The 12,648-nt window shown below is 34.8% G+C and overlaps 1 protein-coding gene across 3 annotated transcripts; it reads left to right on the top strand.

Annotated features, from left to right (window-relative positions):
- The first annotated feature begins 1,792 nt into the window (after positions 1–1,792).
- Positions 1,793–10,728, top strand: LOC142554935 (cysteine-tryptophan domain-containing zinc finger protein 3-like). Of its 3 annotated transcripts, none has more exons than XM_075665539.1 (12): positions 1,793–1,985; positions 2,205–2,344; positions 3,037–3,109; positions 3,198–3,331; positions 3,415–3,816; positions 4,028–5,301; positions 5,955–6,391; positions 6,478–7,982; positions 8,171–8,328; positions 8,876–9,036; positions 9,328–9,482; positions 10,140–10,728. In XM_075665539.1, the coding sequence occupies exons 1-12, from the start codon at positions 1,844–1,846 to the stop codon at positions 10,356–10,358; spliced, it is 4,800 nt and encodes a 1,599-aa protein (XP_075521654.1). In that variant the 5' UTR covers positions 1,793–1,843; the 3' UTR covers positions 10,359–10,728. The 3 variants fall into 3 exon arrangements, with proteins under 3 accessions (XP_075521654.1, XP_075521655.1, XP_075521653.1); XM_075665540.1 differs by having other exon boundaries at positions 2,193–2,344; positions 3,198–3,283; XM_075665538.1 differs by having other exon boundaries at positions 2,193–2,344.
- Positions 10,729–12,648: the final 1,920 nt, after the last annotated feature.

Raw genomic sequence — 12,648 nt, 5'->3', positions numbered from 1 at the left:
AAGAATTTCGAAGGGTCCGACTTATCTTGGGTTTAATTTCCCCGATTTGCTGAAGCGGACCACTCCCTTCATAGGTGAAACCTTGACATAGGTCTTCTCTCCGACTTCAAACCCCAACGGTCTTCTTTTCAAGTCAACCCAGCTCTTTTGTCGGTCTTGTGTCGCTTTGAGTTTCTCCCTGATGATAGCTATCTTCTCAACCGTGATTTGTATTAGTTCAGGAGCGGTCATTTTAATTTTGTACAAGGGTTTTAATTTTGAAATTAATTTCCATAAAAATAAAGATAAGGTGACTATTTCGAAAAAGATGATAAAATATGTTTTAGAGATAACTAACAGCAGCTCGCTCATATTGTGTGATCACCTACATGCATTAAAATATGGTACTTAAGTATTTTTACACCGTGTCGTGTGTGTGTAATTTTATTATTTTTTTGTTTTGACAGACAATCCAAATTATATTGAATTTATTTTAATTAAAACACGGACATATATGTATATCTATATTATAAAAAAATAGGTAACAACGATATGTTTATAAAATTAAAAATTTTTAAAATTTGTGATTTATCTATGACTAACATATTTAATATATTTTCAAAAATATTATAAATTTAAATTATTTATTTATCTTTAGTTATATTTCAAATTTTTAAATGATTATATAACCCATGATAAAAAAAATAATTAATTGACTTTGTAAAAAAGAAAAGAGCTCTATTTAGAGCTGATTTCAAATAAAAGTAATTCAATCATTTAAGGTTTGAATCGAGCTTAAGTTCGTACATACTCATTCAAAATCAAATTTAATCATTACATTTCTAGATATTCGTTTTATTTTCATACTTCAACCGATTGTAAGCTTTATATTTAATTAGCTTTATATTTAATTTTTACATATATACATTAATATTATAAATAGCCAAAACATAAGTAATAAATTTTTCATAATTTTTAAAATCTTATTATTTTTTCTCAAAATTTCGCGGAATCAATGCATAGGATTATAATGAATAATAAGATAGAAAATATGTTGATTTAAAATTAATAGCGAGACAAAGCTGCAACATCACCTATGTTAAGTACAAAATCAATGAAAATTGAATCAATTAACATTCAAAATTTTATTTTTCAATTATTACCTGAGTAACTGCGACATAAAAAACTATACAAAAAAAATAAAGAACCCCAATTTTTTTTGGAATATCTCTACTTATATAATAATAATACCCAAAATCTTTTATCCAAAAACTTTTATCAGATCGTGTCTAGTGATGACAATGGGATGAGACGGAAAGCGAGTTTGATATCCGTATCACCGTCTTTGAATTCTATTCCTACCCCTATACTTGCCCTGATCCCCGTTTTTTCGAATTTGAAAAATCCCCAAACATGAAATCATGGGGATCAAATCTCTATCCCACCCTCATCTCTATTTCAAAAATATTAATAGGGCAAGACTGCGACAGGCACGGAGATTATCCAAACCAAAACTTATTATTATCTATTATCATCAGTGATAATATTAATATTAATACTATTATTAATAGTTTAAAAATATTATTTTTATTATTAATATTATTTTCGAACCCGAATCCAAACCCGAATTTGAAGCCAAAAAATTCGGAAATCCCGTCTTCGTTACGAGTTTTTCTTACCCACGTGTTATATATTAATTTTATGAAATAAATATTAAATTTGTAGAAAAGTTATATAAATATTTAAAATTTTGATACGGGATTAATTCAAATCTTTTATCTCAAGATTTTAATCATTTTAAAAAAGGAAAAAACCACAAGAAAAAAGGAAAACCTCCTCTCTCGGACTCAAAAATTTATCACATATGCACACTTTAACAAACAGAAATAAAAAAATTCAGCATTTCGTTCAGATTCCATACGATCGTCACTTCAAGGGAGAAAAAGAGATCATCAATTCTGTGTTACTGCATTCACTCTTTGTGGAATCGACAGTTCTTTATCGGCGTAAAAATTCTGATATACACTTTTGTTTATATATATTTTAGATGATCAAGTAGGGTTTGGATTGGATTTACGAATTTTGGGAATTAGTGAGATCAAGGGCGTCTGTTGGTGGTCTCTTGGAGTATTTTATTTTGTTGAAATTTGGTTTTTTTAATTGAAGAGTGATACGTTGGATTTAAAAAATTGGGGATGAATTAGGGTTTTTAGCTTTTGGTGTAGGGATTGGGACGAGTTTTTCTAATATGGGGAGTTGGGCATGTGGGCCTGGAATGATCCAAGCGCCAGAGCTTGAAGAAGGAGAGGCTTGCTACTACAAGGACGATACAAGAACGAACCCTGACGTTGCTCTCTCTTACATTGTAAGATTTCATTATCTGCTGTTGACAATCACTACTATTATTACGATAGAAAGGAGTTATCTTTGAGTGAATTGGGAATTTGGAATGCGTATGGATGATGACTGATCCTACAGTGTTTCAGTGTTTGATATGATTTTATAATTAAATGGCCAGGTGTTGTCTCTGAAATGCTTAATCGAAGTATAACTAGTGATATTGAATAGTTGAATCACTTAACCTCCGAGGCTAAAAAATGACTTCTATCTTTTCACTTTCCGAGTGGATTGAAAGTGCTTCTGTTCTTCTGAATTGAGAAGTTCTGATGTTTGTTTGAAGAAATCGAATGATAGCCTATTTTTAAGAGTGTCATGAGGTGGAAGTCGAAAAATACGATTCTTATGATCTTGTTGGCACTACGAAATCTTAACGATCATTTGAAAAGAAACCCTTGTTCGATGTAAGTTTTGACAGTGTAAACTGACCACATTGCAGTTAAATGAGTTATCTCCTAGGTTTTCATTTCAATGCAAACTCAGCTTCATTCAGTGTCTGCTAATACATGTTTTGATAGTGATCATGAGCTACTTTACGCCTTTGTAGTACTGCATTTCGTAACACTTTGATCGATGCTTCCTCTTATGATCTTGATATCTTGCTCTCGTAATCATTCCCACTGACAACAATACTTACTGTTTGAAACTCTATTATTTTAGGGAGACAGGGTTCAAAGTTTACTGGGTCATTTTCAGAAAGATTTTGAGGGAGGGGTTTCGGCTGAAAATTTGGGTAAGTGTTGTTTCTATGAGATGTTTGTTTCTTTTGTTTCCTATTGGAAAATATTGACCGCACGCTTGAACTTTTGGTGCATTTCTAGGGGCTAAATTTGGTGGATATGGTTCATTTTTACCCATGCACCAGCGTTCTCCTTTAGTGCCATCACAGCCAAAATCCTCCCACAAGGTTCAAAATTGTCGCGGGCCTAGATTTTCTGATACTTTCCTTCAAGAGGTATACAAACATATTGCAAATATGTCTTGTTTTCCTCTTTGGTTCGTATTTAGTCAGCTTTGTGGTTTACGTCAACCTGTCAGGGTACTGCCCCAAATTCTACCCAGCTAAGTGATGCTCCTGCCACTCAGAGGAATGACTTTTCTTCTTCTTCCACAAGTATTGTTCCTTCCAGAAACTTTAAAGTTTCCTCTAAGGATCGGTCAATTAAAGAAAAAACATCCGTTTCTTCTCATAAAGATGCCGAGGCGTTTACTGGAAAAGCTGAAGTTCCTCCAAGTAAGTCAGATAATCCAACTGAGCAGAGAACACTGAAGGTTCGTCTTAAATTGGGTTCAGAGATGGTGGCACAATATAATGCCGAAATAAACAATCTCGGGCTTACATCTCCATCTTCGTCCACGGAAGTTAGTCCTGAGGAGAGTGCCAGATTAAGGCTTGAACATTGTGAGACTCCTTATGAATCTCCTGCAAAGATTCTTCAGGTACTATTCCTTTTCCCCACTGCGGTTATTAATGCGACCACTTTCTCATTTATATCCCTTCTTGTTTTTCTACTTTGGCTATTTCAAGATTATTTAACAGTTATCATCATATACCTAAGGTTTTCTCCGATTGTTATCAAATAATTTCTAGTAATCTTGTTCTAGTTGATATGTTGTCACTTAGCATTAATTTCTGAATCTTTTCGAACAGATAATGACTTCGTTCCTAGTTTCTGGTGGTTCTCTTCTTTCACCTCTTTGTGAAGATTTTCTGAGCTTGGGCAGAGATACTGAATCTTCCACAAGAAGTGGGAATAAAACTAACCCCAGGAGTTCTGCCATCTCCCTTGGGTTCGAGAACAAAGATATTCTAAAGGAGAAAAATGAAAAATCTGCTGTTAAATTTGGAAATTTTGAGAAGTCTGAAAACGAGCGTATTCCATATCTGAAAGATTTGAAGAAGGAAACTTCGGGAAGTGAGACCCTGGGATGCAGACTTCAGCCTCTCAATGGCTTGAACGGAAGACCTTTATCTGATGCAGTCTGCAGCACTAATGACCCTCAGAAAGAAGCTGTTAGGCCACCTGATGTTGTTAGGGTCTCTGAGATGGATGTCCCACCTGATAATGTTAGGGGCTTTGAGAAGGATGTTCCATTGAAGAAGAGGAAAGGAAGTAAAGACAGGCTGAATGAAAGATCAGTGTCAAGTGTTTTGGTCGAGAATGCTTCCATAGGCTGTACACCAACCCAAAGTTATAGTAAGTCCGATCAGAAAGAATCCAGATGTGGTGATGGACACAAGTTTGGCGAAGATCAAACAAGAGTTTCTGAGAATGATATTTCAGTTAATCATGGGCAGGATAGCAGGAACAGAGTTAAAGCTTGCTCTGATGTTTCTGATTGTGAAAGTGTTAAAGTAGCCATGAATAAGTCCATTTTGAAAGTTGGTATGAAAGTTAAATCTGGCGAACAGGAGCCAAAAGCCACTCAAAATAGTGCCAAGTTAGCATCAAAATCAGCTGTTATTTTGAAGAATGGTGGTTGTGCAGCACCAAAAGTCAAGAACAGTGGAAAGAAAAGGAATTTGGTGAATCTCAACCAGAAAGATGTTCTAGATACCAGTATTGAACATAAGGATAACTCTAATCATGTGTTGGAAAGGCCTTCTGGTGACAGGTTAAAGAACTCTAATCTTGATGCAGTGAAGGAAGAGAATGGATATGCTGATAAATTTAAGGGGAGATCAAGTAATAAAAAGTACACAGACAAGATTACTTCTGAAACTCATGTGATTGAGCCTCCTGCTGAAGCCATACCTTTTAAAGAAGGAATCATCAATGCGACAGAGGGGACAACGGTGGATCCTGTATTAATAAAGGAAAATTGGGTTTGTTGTGACCATTGTGAGGCGTGGCGTCTTCTACCACATGGTACAGAGTCTGAACAGCTGCCAGACAAGTGGGTTTGCAGCATGCTTAACTGGCTGTAAGCTTCTTTATTGATTTGGTAGCTCATGTTTGGACATTATGTGTTTGCATTTTATTTTCATTTGTGTAGATAGATTCATTTGCTTCAAAGGAAAACTTTAACGGCTCTTTAGTTCGGAGGACTCTGGTACAGTAGCTCATATCACATATAATTAAATGTACACAATAGTTTATCGAGGTTTGTTCTCCTGGCACTTACTTTGGGCACTTACATGAGTACCATTGAGTTAACATCCACCTATTAGATGTACAATTTTATCACATCTAATAGGTTGATGTTATCTCAGCGGTGTTCACATAGCTGTCTGCAATAGGTGCTCAGGAAATCAGTTCTCATAGTCAATCATCTGGGAAAACCAGGCATAAAATACTGTCAACAGTAAACATTTAAGTAAACCAATTTAAAATTTAGACAGCTGTCACTTCATTAAATGGTCAAACAGGATGTGCATTTTTGGGAGGAGTTATTATGTTTCTATTGCCACTTGTGTCCAGTTTTGTAAGTGCCTAGCATGGAATTCTCTCATTCAATGTTCAGCGCACGCAAATGCCGAAATCTCTTTCTCATCATGTATCTGTTCCAACATACGCGCTGTTATAAAATCAACTGCAGTAAAACCTAACTGTGAGTTAATTTGTATTGATCTTCAGTCCAGGAATGAACAGTTGTGACGTTAGTGAAGACGATACTACTAATGCTGTACGTGCTTCATTATCAGTTCCTGTCCCCGAGAAGCACTATAATGATGAAGCTTATGCTGACACATCTGTGCCCGGAGTGGCTTCAGTTGGAGCCCATCATTTTACTCCCAACCACCAGAACTTTACTTCTGATAAAATGGCTTGTCAATCGAAGAGGCAAAATTTGAAAGAAAGTTCAAACAGCGTTTGCATGAGCTGTCCGGTCCCTTCTAATGATGATCAAAAGAACTTCCAGCACCATTCCATGAATATCATTAATTTGAAGGAGGTGAACCAGCCTCTTGCAGGACCAGAGGCAACCAAAGGATGCAAATTGCAACATTCCAAAAAGTCAGCAATCAGTTTAGGTAAATTGAACAAAAGAAAAGATGAGAATATGCGTGAAGGTATGTAATTTGTTCAAGCTGTCAATTTTTGGTTCTGTCTTAATTATGAATTTGTTTCTTTAATTTTTGAATATTAAATCTTGCAGATTTTGAAAACCCGAAAAAAAGAATCGAAAGAGAATCTTTTCAACATGTTCAAGGGACGATGAAAAAGATTAAAAGTAAGGGTGCTCTTAACGTGGACAACTTCCAGGTTTCTGGTGGGAACCTAGATTTGGTTGACCACGATTTGAATTCTGATTTGCCACGTAAGGAACCTGTAAAGGAAGAGAAGAGATTAAGTTTACGAAAAGATTCAAGCTTTAGGGAAAAGGGCAGTGTTCATATTCATGTGAAGAAACAGAAAGACCAGATACAGGATTTTACATATGGCGAGCTCTTTGACATAAATGCAAGTAATAGAAAAGAAGTATCTACAAAGAAAAGAAAATTCAACAGGGAGCATCGAGAAGAGGCTCAGCAATCGATAAAAAAGGAGAAAAGGGATATTGATTTTCATGGAGTACAAAAGTTTAGAGTGTCTCAGATTGATAATGGGTTCAAAAGAAGCAAGGGTGGTGACTCATCAAAAAGGCAGGTTGCAAAAGCTAGAGTTATTTTGTCTAGCAGTAATGAAAAATCAACTAACAGTGTTGTTAAGGAAAAACAACAGTCAAAGAATCTTAAAGTGAAGTTATCACTGACCAAGGAGGATATAGATGAGCTGAGGAAGGATTTGTGTTGTGAAGAATTTTCAATGGCTGCCACTTCAAGCTGCTCCAAGATTTCTGACTCCCGTAAAAATAGAGTTGGTTTCATGGAGGTCAAAAGCTCACCTGAGGAATCAGTTTCCTCTTCTCCTATGAGGATGCCCTATCTGAATCGGGTCTTGCCAGTTACATTGGAGAGTGCAGGTAAGGTTGGTTCTAGAGTAAATGAATTTTCAGCAATGGGCAGTGGGAAGAAATCTTTGGGCATGAATAGAAATTCTGAGTTGGGGATAACACGGAAAGGGAAAACCACTGGCGTTCGTCATGTGGAATTATTGAAAAACAGTGCTGGTTTTCGAGAAAGAACTGCCGCGGAAACACTTTGTGGTGAACATATATCAAGTGGCAACCTTCCTTGTGAATTTTTAGAGACACCTTTGGTTGATAACAAATGCAGTGTCTTGGAACAATGTGGCCAGTGTTCCCCCAGCTTACTTGTTAATTGCATTCATAGAAAGGAGGAAATGAGCATGGACTTATCTAAAGCATTGTCAGCTCAACAGAACTCTGGAAAGAGGAATAGAACACATGGTGAGAGGTCGGCAGAGAAGGTTTCTGATCCATCTACTGGCTCAGAAATTTTTGAATTAAAGGAAAAACTGAAAGAAGAGACAGATATTGATGACAATTATCATGTGCATTCTGAAGTGTTGAGTAATGTGAAGCACTCGTTCTCAGACGAGTCTAGCATAAAATCTGTTCATCGCGGTAAATCTGCTGCTTTAGAAACAAGCTTAGAAAATGAAAATATCTCCAATCTTCCTCTATCTGCTGCCTTAAAAGAAGCTCAGGATGCTTTGAAAAAAGCTGAAGAACTTAAATCTCATGCCAATCTGATCAAGGTCTTTTTGGATTGCTTCTTAATCTGTGGTTATTTGTTTATGGTCTTCCAGATTGCTTGCTAATCTGTTTGCGCCTCCTTTTGTTTTAAAAAAAAATCTTGGAAATGTCGATTATTTGATTCTTGTGATATACAATATCCTCATGCTTTGCCACACGTTCTTACTTTTTCTCTCAATAACTTTTGCAGACTTCTGGTTTTGATTCTGAAAGTAACTATGAATATTTAAAAGCTGCCGTTAAGTTTCTTCATGGAGCTTCACTTTTAGAGGCCTACAACGGTGGAAGTATAAAAAATTTGGAGACTAATCTTATTCAAATCTATGGCACTGCTGCCAAACTTTGCGAGTAAGTATATGGCTCAGTCGTTAGTTACTTCCAACTTTGGATATTATTTGATCAGTTTTTTATTTTTGTGTGTTCTTTTTCTCTCTTTTTTCTAATATTGCCAGTTGAACATGGACTGCTAGTGTTCAATCTTCAAATTTGCATGGTCAAATTAGCAGTGAACATTTGGTATAATCTACTTGTATCTATGGACGTGCTTGCATGTCTTAGAGGAGTGAAGAGTTGATTTGATTTGATTTTTGAAATTGCGGTAAATGAGGTGTCAAATGTAAGGGGGCTGCTCTTTAAGTTTTGTGCTGAAAAGGATGTTATGAGACTATGGAGTTAATTATTAGCTTTCTGATTATACTTTGAAGTTGAAGTACATTATCATGTTTATTAAAATATTTTTAAGAGTATAACAATCTTGATGTGGAAGAAGATCATCATTGCATGTTTAGAGCATTGATTTTAGACTCTAGAATCATTCGAATATCTTTTATTGTCTTGAAGCTTCTTTCTTAAGGGCTATTTTCTAGCTTCACAATAAACTTCATATGATTTTCAGAACCTGTGCCTATGAATATGAAAAAAGCTGTGAACTGGCTGCTGCTGCTTTGGCCTATAAATGTGTGGAAGTGGCTTATCTGAAGATAGTATACTGCAAAAGCAAGAGTACACACCGAATTTGGCGCTATTTGCAATCAAGTATGCAGATGCTTCCACAAGGTATTTTATTTACAATTTCAAATGTAAAATTTTCATTAAATTGGCCTGTAACAATTACCTTCAAGAGCCTCCATATAATTTCCTTGCTAATATCACACTTTATTCACATTCAGGAAACAAAATTATATAATAAGCTTCACTCATACTCACTTTTTTTTTATCTTAAGACCAATGAAATAGTATTACATAATAACTAATTTTCCCTCTCTGTTCTGATTGATATTTTTTTTGGTCTCTTAATTGATTCCATGCGACACTTGTGGACATTAATCGTGGCCTTATCATCATCAGGTGAATCTCCATCATCTTCGGCATCTGATGTTGATAACTTAAACAATTTAGTGGTGGCGGATCGGGCCGCTTCATCTAAGGGAAATGATTCTCATTCTTTGAATCATGTTATGGTTCCCCACAACCGCACTAACATTTCTCGGCTGCTTGACTTTGTAAGTGTATTGACCCTGGTTATGCCATTTGCCTGTATTTTTCCTAGCACTTGTTTTGATTTGAATGTGGTGATGATGTAGAACTATATTTGGGTACTTGGCTGAACTTTGTCATTACTGGAAATGAGGCTTCCTGAAGTAATCAAATATTTCACTTTGCAGCAATGTTATAGTCAGAATATGAACATTGTGATGTTAAACTATCAAATATGTAGATAGCATAAGTTAATTTATGTTTCTTCTAATTTCAGGAAACCTTCAAATCACAATTGTAATATAGTTTGATACTAGTTTGCCCTTTACATAATTATGGGTATCTACTGCTGTTACCACACCAAAATTAGCCACATTTATTAGTTTTTGTTTAGAATATGCAAAACATATTTATGTTATTATGTTTTGCATATTCTAAACAAAAACTAATAAATGTTGCTAATTTTGGTGCGGTAACAGCAGAAATACCCATACATTTTATCCGACTCTTTAGTATTTGTTCATTTAGAAATTGGCAAATATAGTTTACATCTCTAGGGTATACTGTAAAATTTCCGGGTCCACTGATTGGCCATAGGGTCGATGCTGATAGAATGCATCTTTCTCAACCATCTTTCTTTGGTACATCTGGGCTATAAAATTTAAATCAGAGTTCGTTTGCAGACAAAAGATGTAAATTATGCTATGGAAGCTGCCAAAAAATCGCTAGATACGTATAAAGCTGCTCATGTAAAGTTTGAGGAGTCACAGAATAAAGAGGCCATTGCTTCTGTCAAGAGAGTCATTGATTTCAGCTTCCATGATGTTGAGGAGCTTATAAATTCCGTATGGCTTGCATTTAATGCCATCAACCGCCAAGCTCCCAGTCGCGCCAGAGAATAATCAACTGTACAGACATCCTTCACACCAGTTGAGTTTTGATATTTGAGGTTAACAAAACATATCGTAACTAGAGAAAAGAGAGATTATCATATAGAAGTTGGGCGTATGACCGATCCATTCTAATGGAGGCTTGTCATTTTGTTTATTATGTATACTGTCATTGTTTTCTTCTGCATACTTGGAATCAACGTTTTACAAGAGTGTCCCTTACAATTGTAAATTGAGCTTTCATCTTCGATCCTGTCTTTTTCCATGTATAGAAAAATAAAAAAGTGATTATCTAAGGCTATCTCCATCTTACATTATGCAACTGTGAATGCTATTTTTTGTCTGCGGACAATAATAATCATATTGTTTATAGGACGCAATCTGCAAATTTTTCTGAAGTTGCAAATATATTAGTATCTTAGATTATCGATATCTTGAGTTGTATCTTTTTCATCTTGTTATAGGTGTGAAAAACTAATATTATGAGTGTCTAATTTTTTACTAAATATAAATATAAATAAAATAAGAGTCAAATATTTATTTATTTATGTCTTCCAATAGATTCAGGGTCAAAATAATTTAAAATAAATTAAGTTATTAATTAAATTAAATTGTCATTACATCTTCAACTTTAAGCAATTTATGATTTCACTTACGGTTTGTTTATGACATCGGTTTTGGTTTTGGAATCGGAAAACGATTTTGGTTTCGGTTTTTGGAGATAGTTCTGGTTTTAGTTTACAGTTTGACGACGAGAACTTTATCGATTGTACATGAGTTTTGGTTTTTAAAAATAAAAATGCATAATTTTCCTATAATTGTTATTATGTAATAACAAATATGAGGCAACCATCAAATTTGTGTTTATTTTTACATATATAGTATATTTTTTCTTGCAATATCATATATGGAATTCCTTTACGTGACATGAAACATGAGTGATTTCAGATTTTTCTTCAATTTCGATGCCACATCAAAATGATTTAATATCACAATACTCTTTTTCAAGAATGAAAGGCAGCTGTTGCTCATATAAACGTACATGTAATTGAAATAGTGTGTGTATCAGAAGTTAGTGTTGTGCTCTGGTACAACATACAGCGAAAATTGTTTATTTAACACACACGTAAACTTTAATAATTAAACACCAAATTTAAATTATGCACAAGTACGAATACTTGTGATATACCTCATGACCAAAAATTCACTAGAAAAATTATGTAAATCGTTTACACCAAAACAATACTAGTGAGTATAACAAAACTAAATTCCTTGACACTCCAAGGAATTAACATGCATCAAACACACTCAAAGTAAATACTAGATGCATGAAACAAAGAGGCGTGTTGCTTAAAATCAAACGAAACCAATCTTCACCCAACACTTCACGTAGTGTTGTTCTTGGTTGTTGTCAACATCAATCAGCAACACGGTAAATATGTGAATAATCACACAAACTCTTCACACGAAAATCTTCAAATCTGAACTATGAGCGTGTTCAGAGACAAACTTCAGCAGCTGTGTCCTTGCAAAAGTGATCACCCGATCACACAAAAACGTATCATCAAAATAGGCTCGGCTCTAGTATTTTTCTTATAAGCAAGAACTCTTGTTCCGACCTTTACCTGCACTCCCAAAGACTTCCAGCAGCTCTCCTGCTCTGCAAAGTGATCACACGATCACACGAAAACTTCTCATAAAAAAGGCTTGGCTCTCCTATAATCTTTTACGAAAGAACTCTTCTGTCGACCTCTACGTGCACTCCAAAAACCTCCAGCTGATCCTCTCAACAACAAAGTGATCACACGATCACGCAAAACTTCAGCAGCTGCACAATAAAGTGACTACCCGATCATATAAAAATCGCAGAGCAAATATATGTTGGACTCTTATAATCTCTTCTCTGTGAAAAGCTCCCTAGTCCAACTCTCTCCTCAAGACCTCTACTACGGCCGTGAATTTCTTCATATATATATATCTATCCATTGCTTGACCTAAAAACTATTCCATAGAAGAGTTATATAGAAAAAATGAAAAAACAATAGTTTATTAGGAATAAAATTCTATTAAACATGGATAAAATATCATAGAGATAAAAATCATATTAAAAACAAATCGTATAATATCTAGAGATGAATCAACCAAGATCTTATCATCTAGAATCAAATCAAACAAAATTTTATAATCTAGAAAGGCAAAATTCTTAAAACGATAATATCAATTTAGCAAAATAATAAAGAAATAAATATTCCTTTCAAAGAATATTAGAGTTGGGTTTAAATCTACATAACTGACTTGTTTA

Source organism: Primulina tabacum, chromosome 9, assembly GCF_025594145.1.
Source record: "Primulina tabacum isolate GXHZ01 chromosome 9, ASM2559414v2, whole genome shotgun sequence".
In the NCBI taxonomy this organism is placed as follows: Eukaryota; Viridiplantae; Streptophyta; class Magnoliopsida; order Lamiales; family Gesneriaceae; genus Primulina; species Primulina tabacum.
This window is presented reverse-complemented; position numbering and strand designations above follow the sequence as displayed.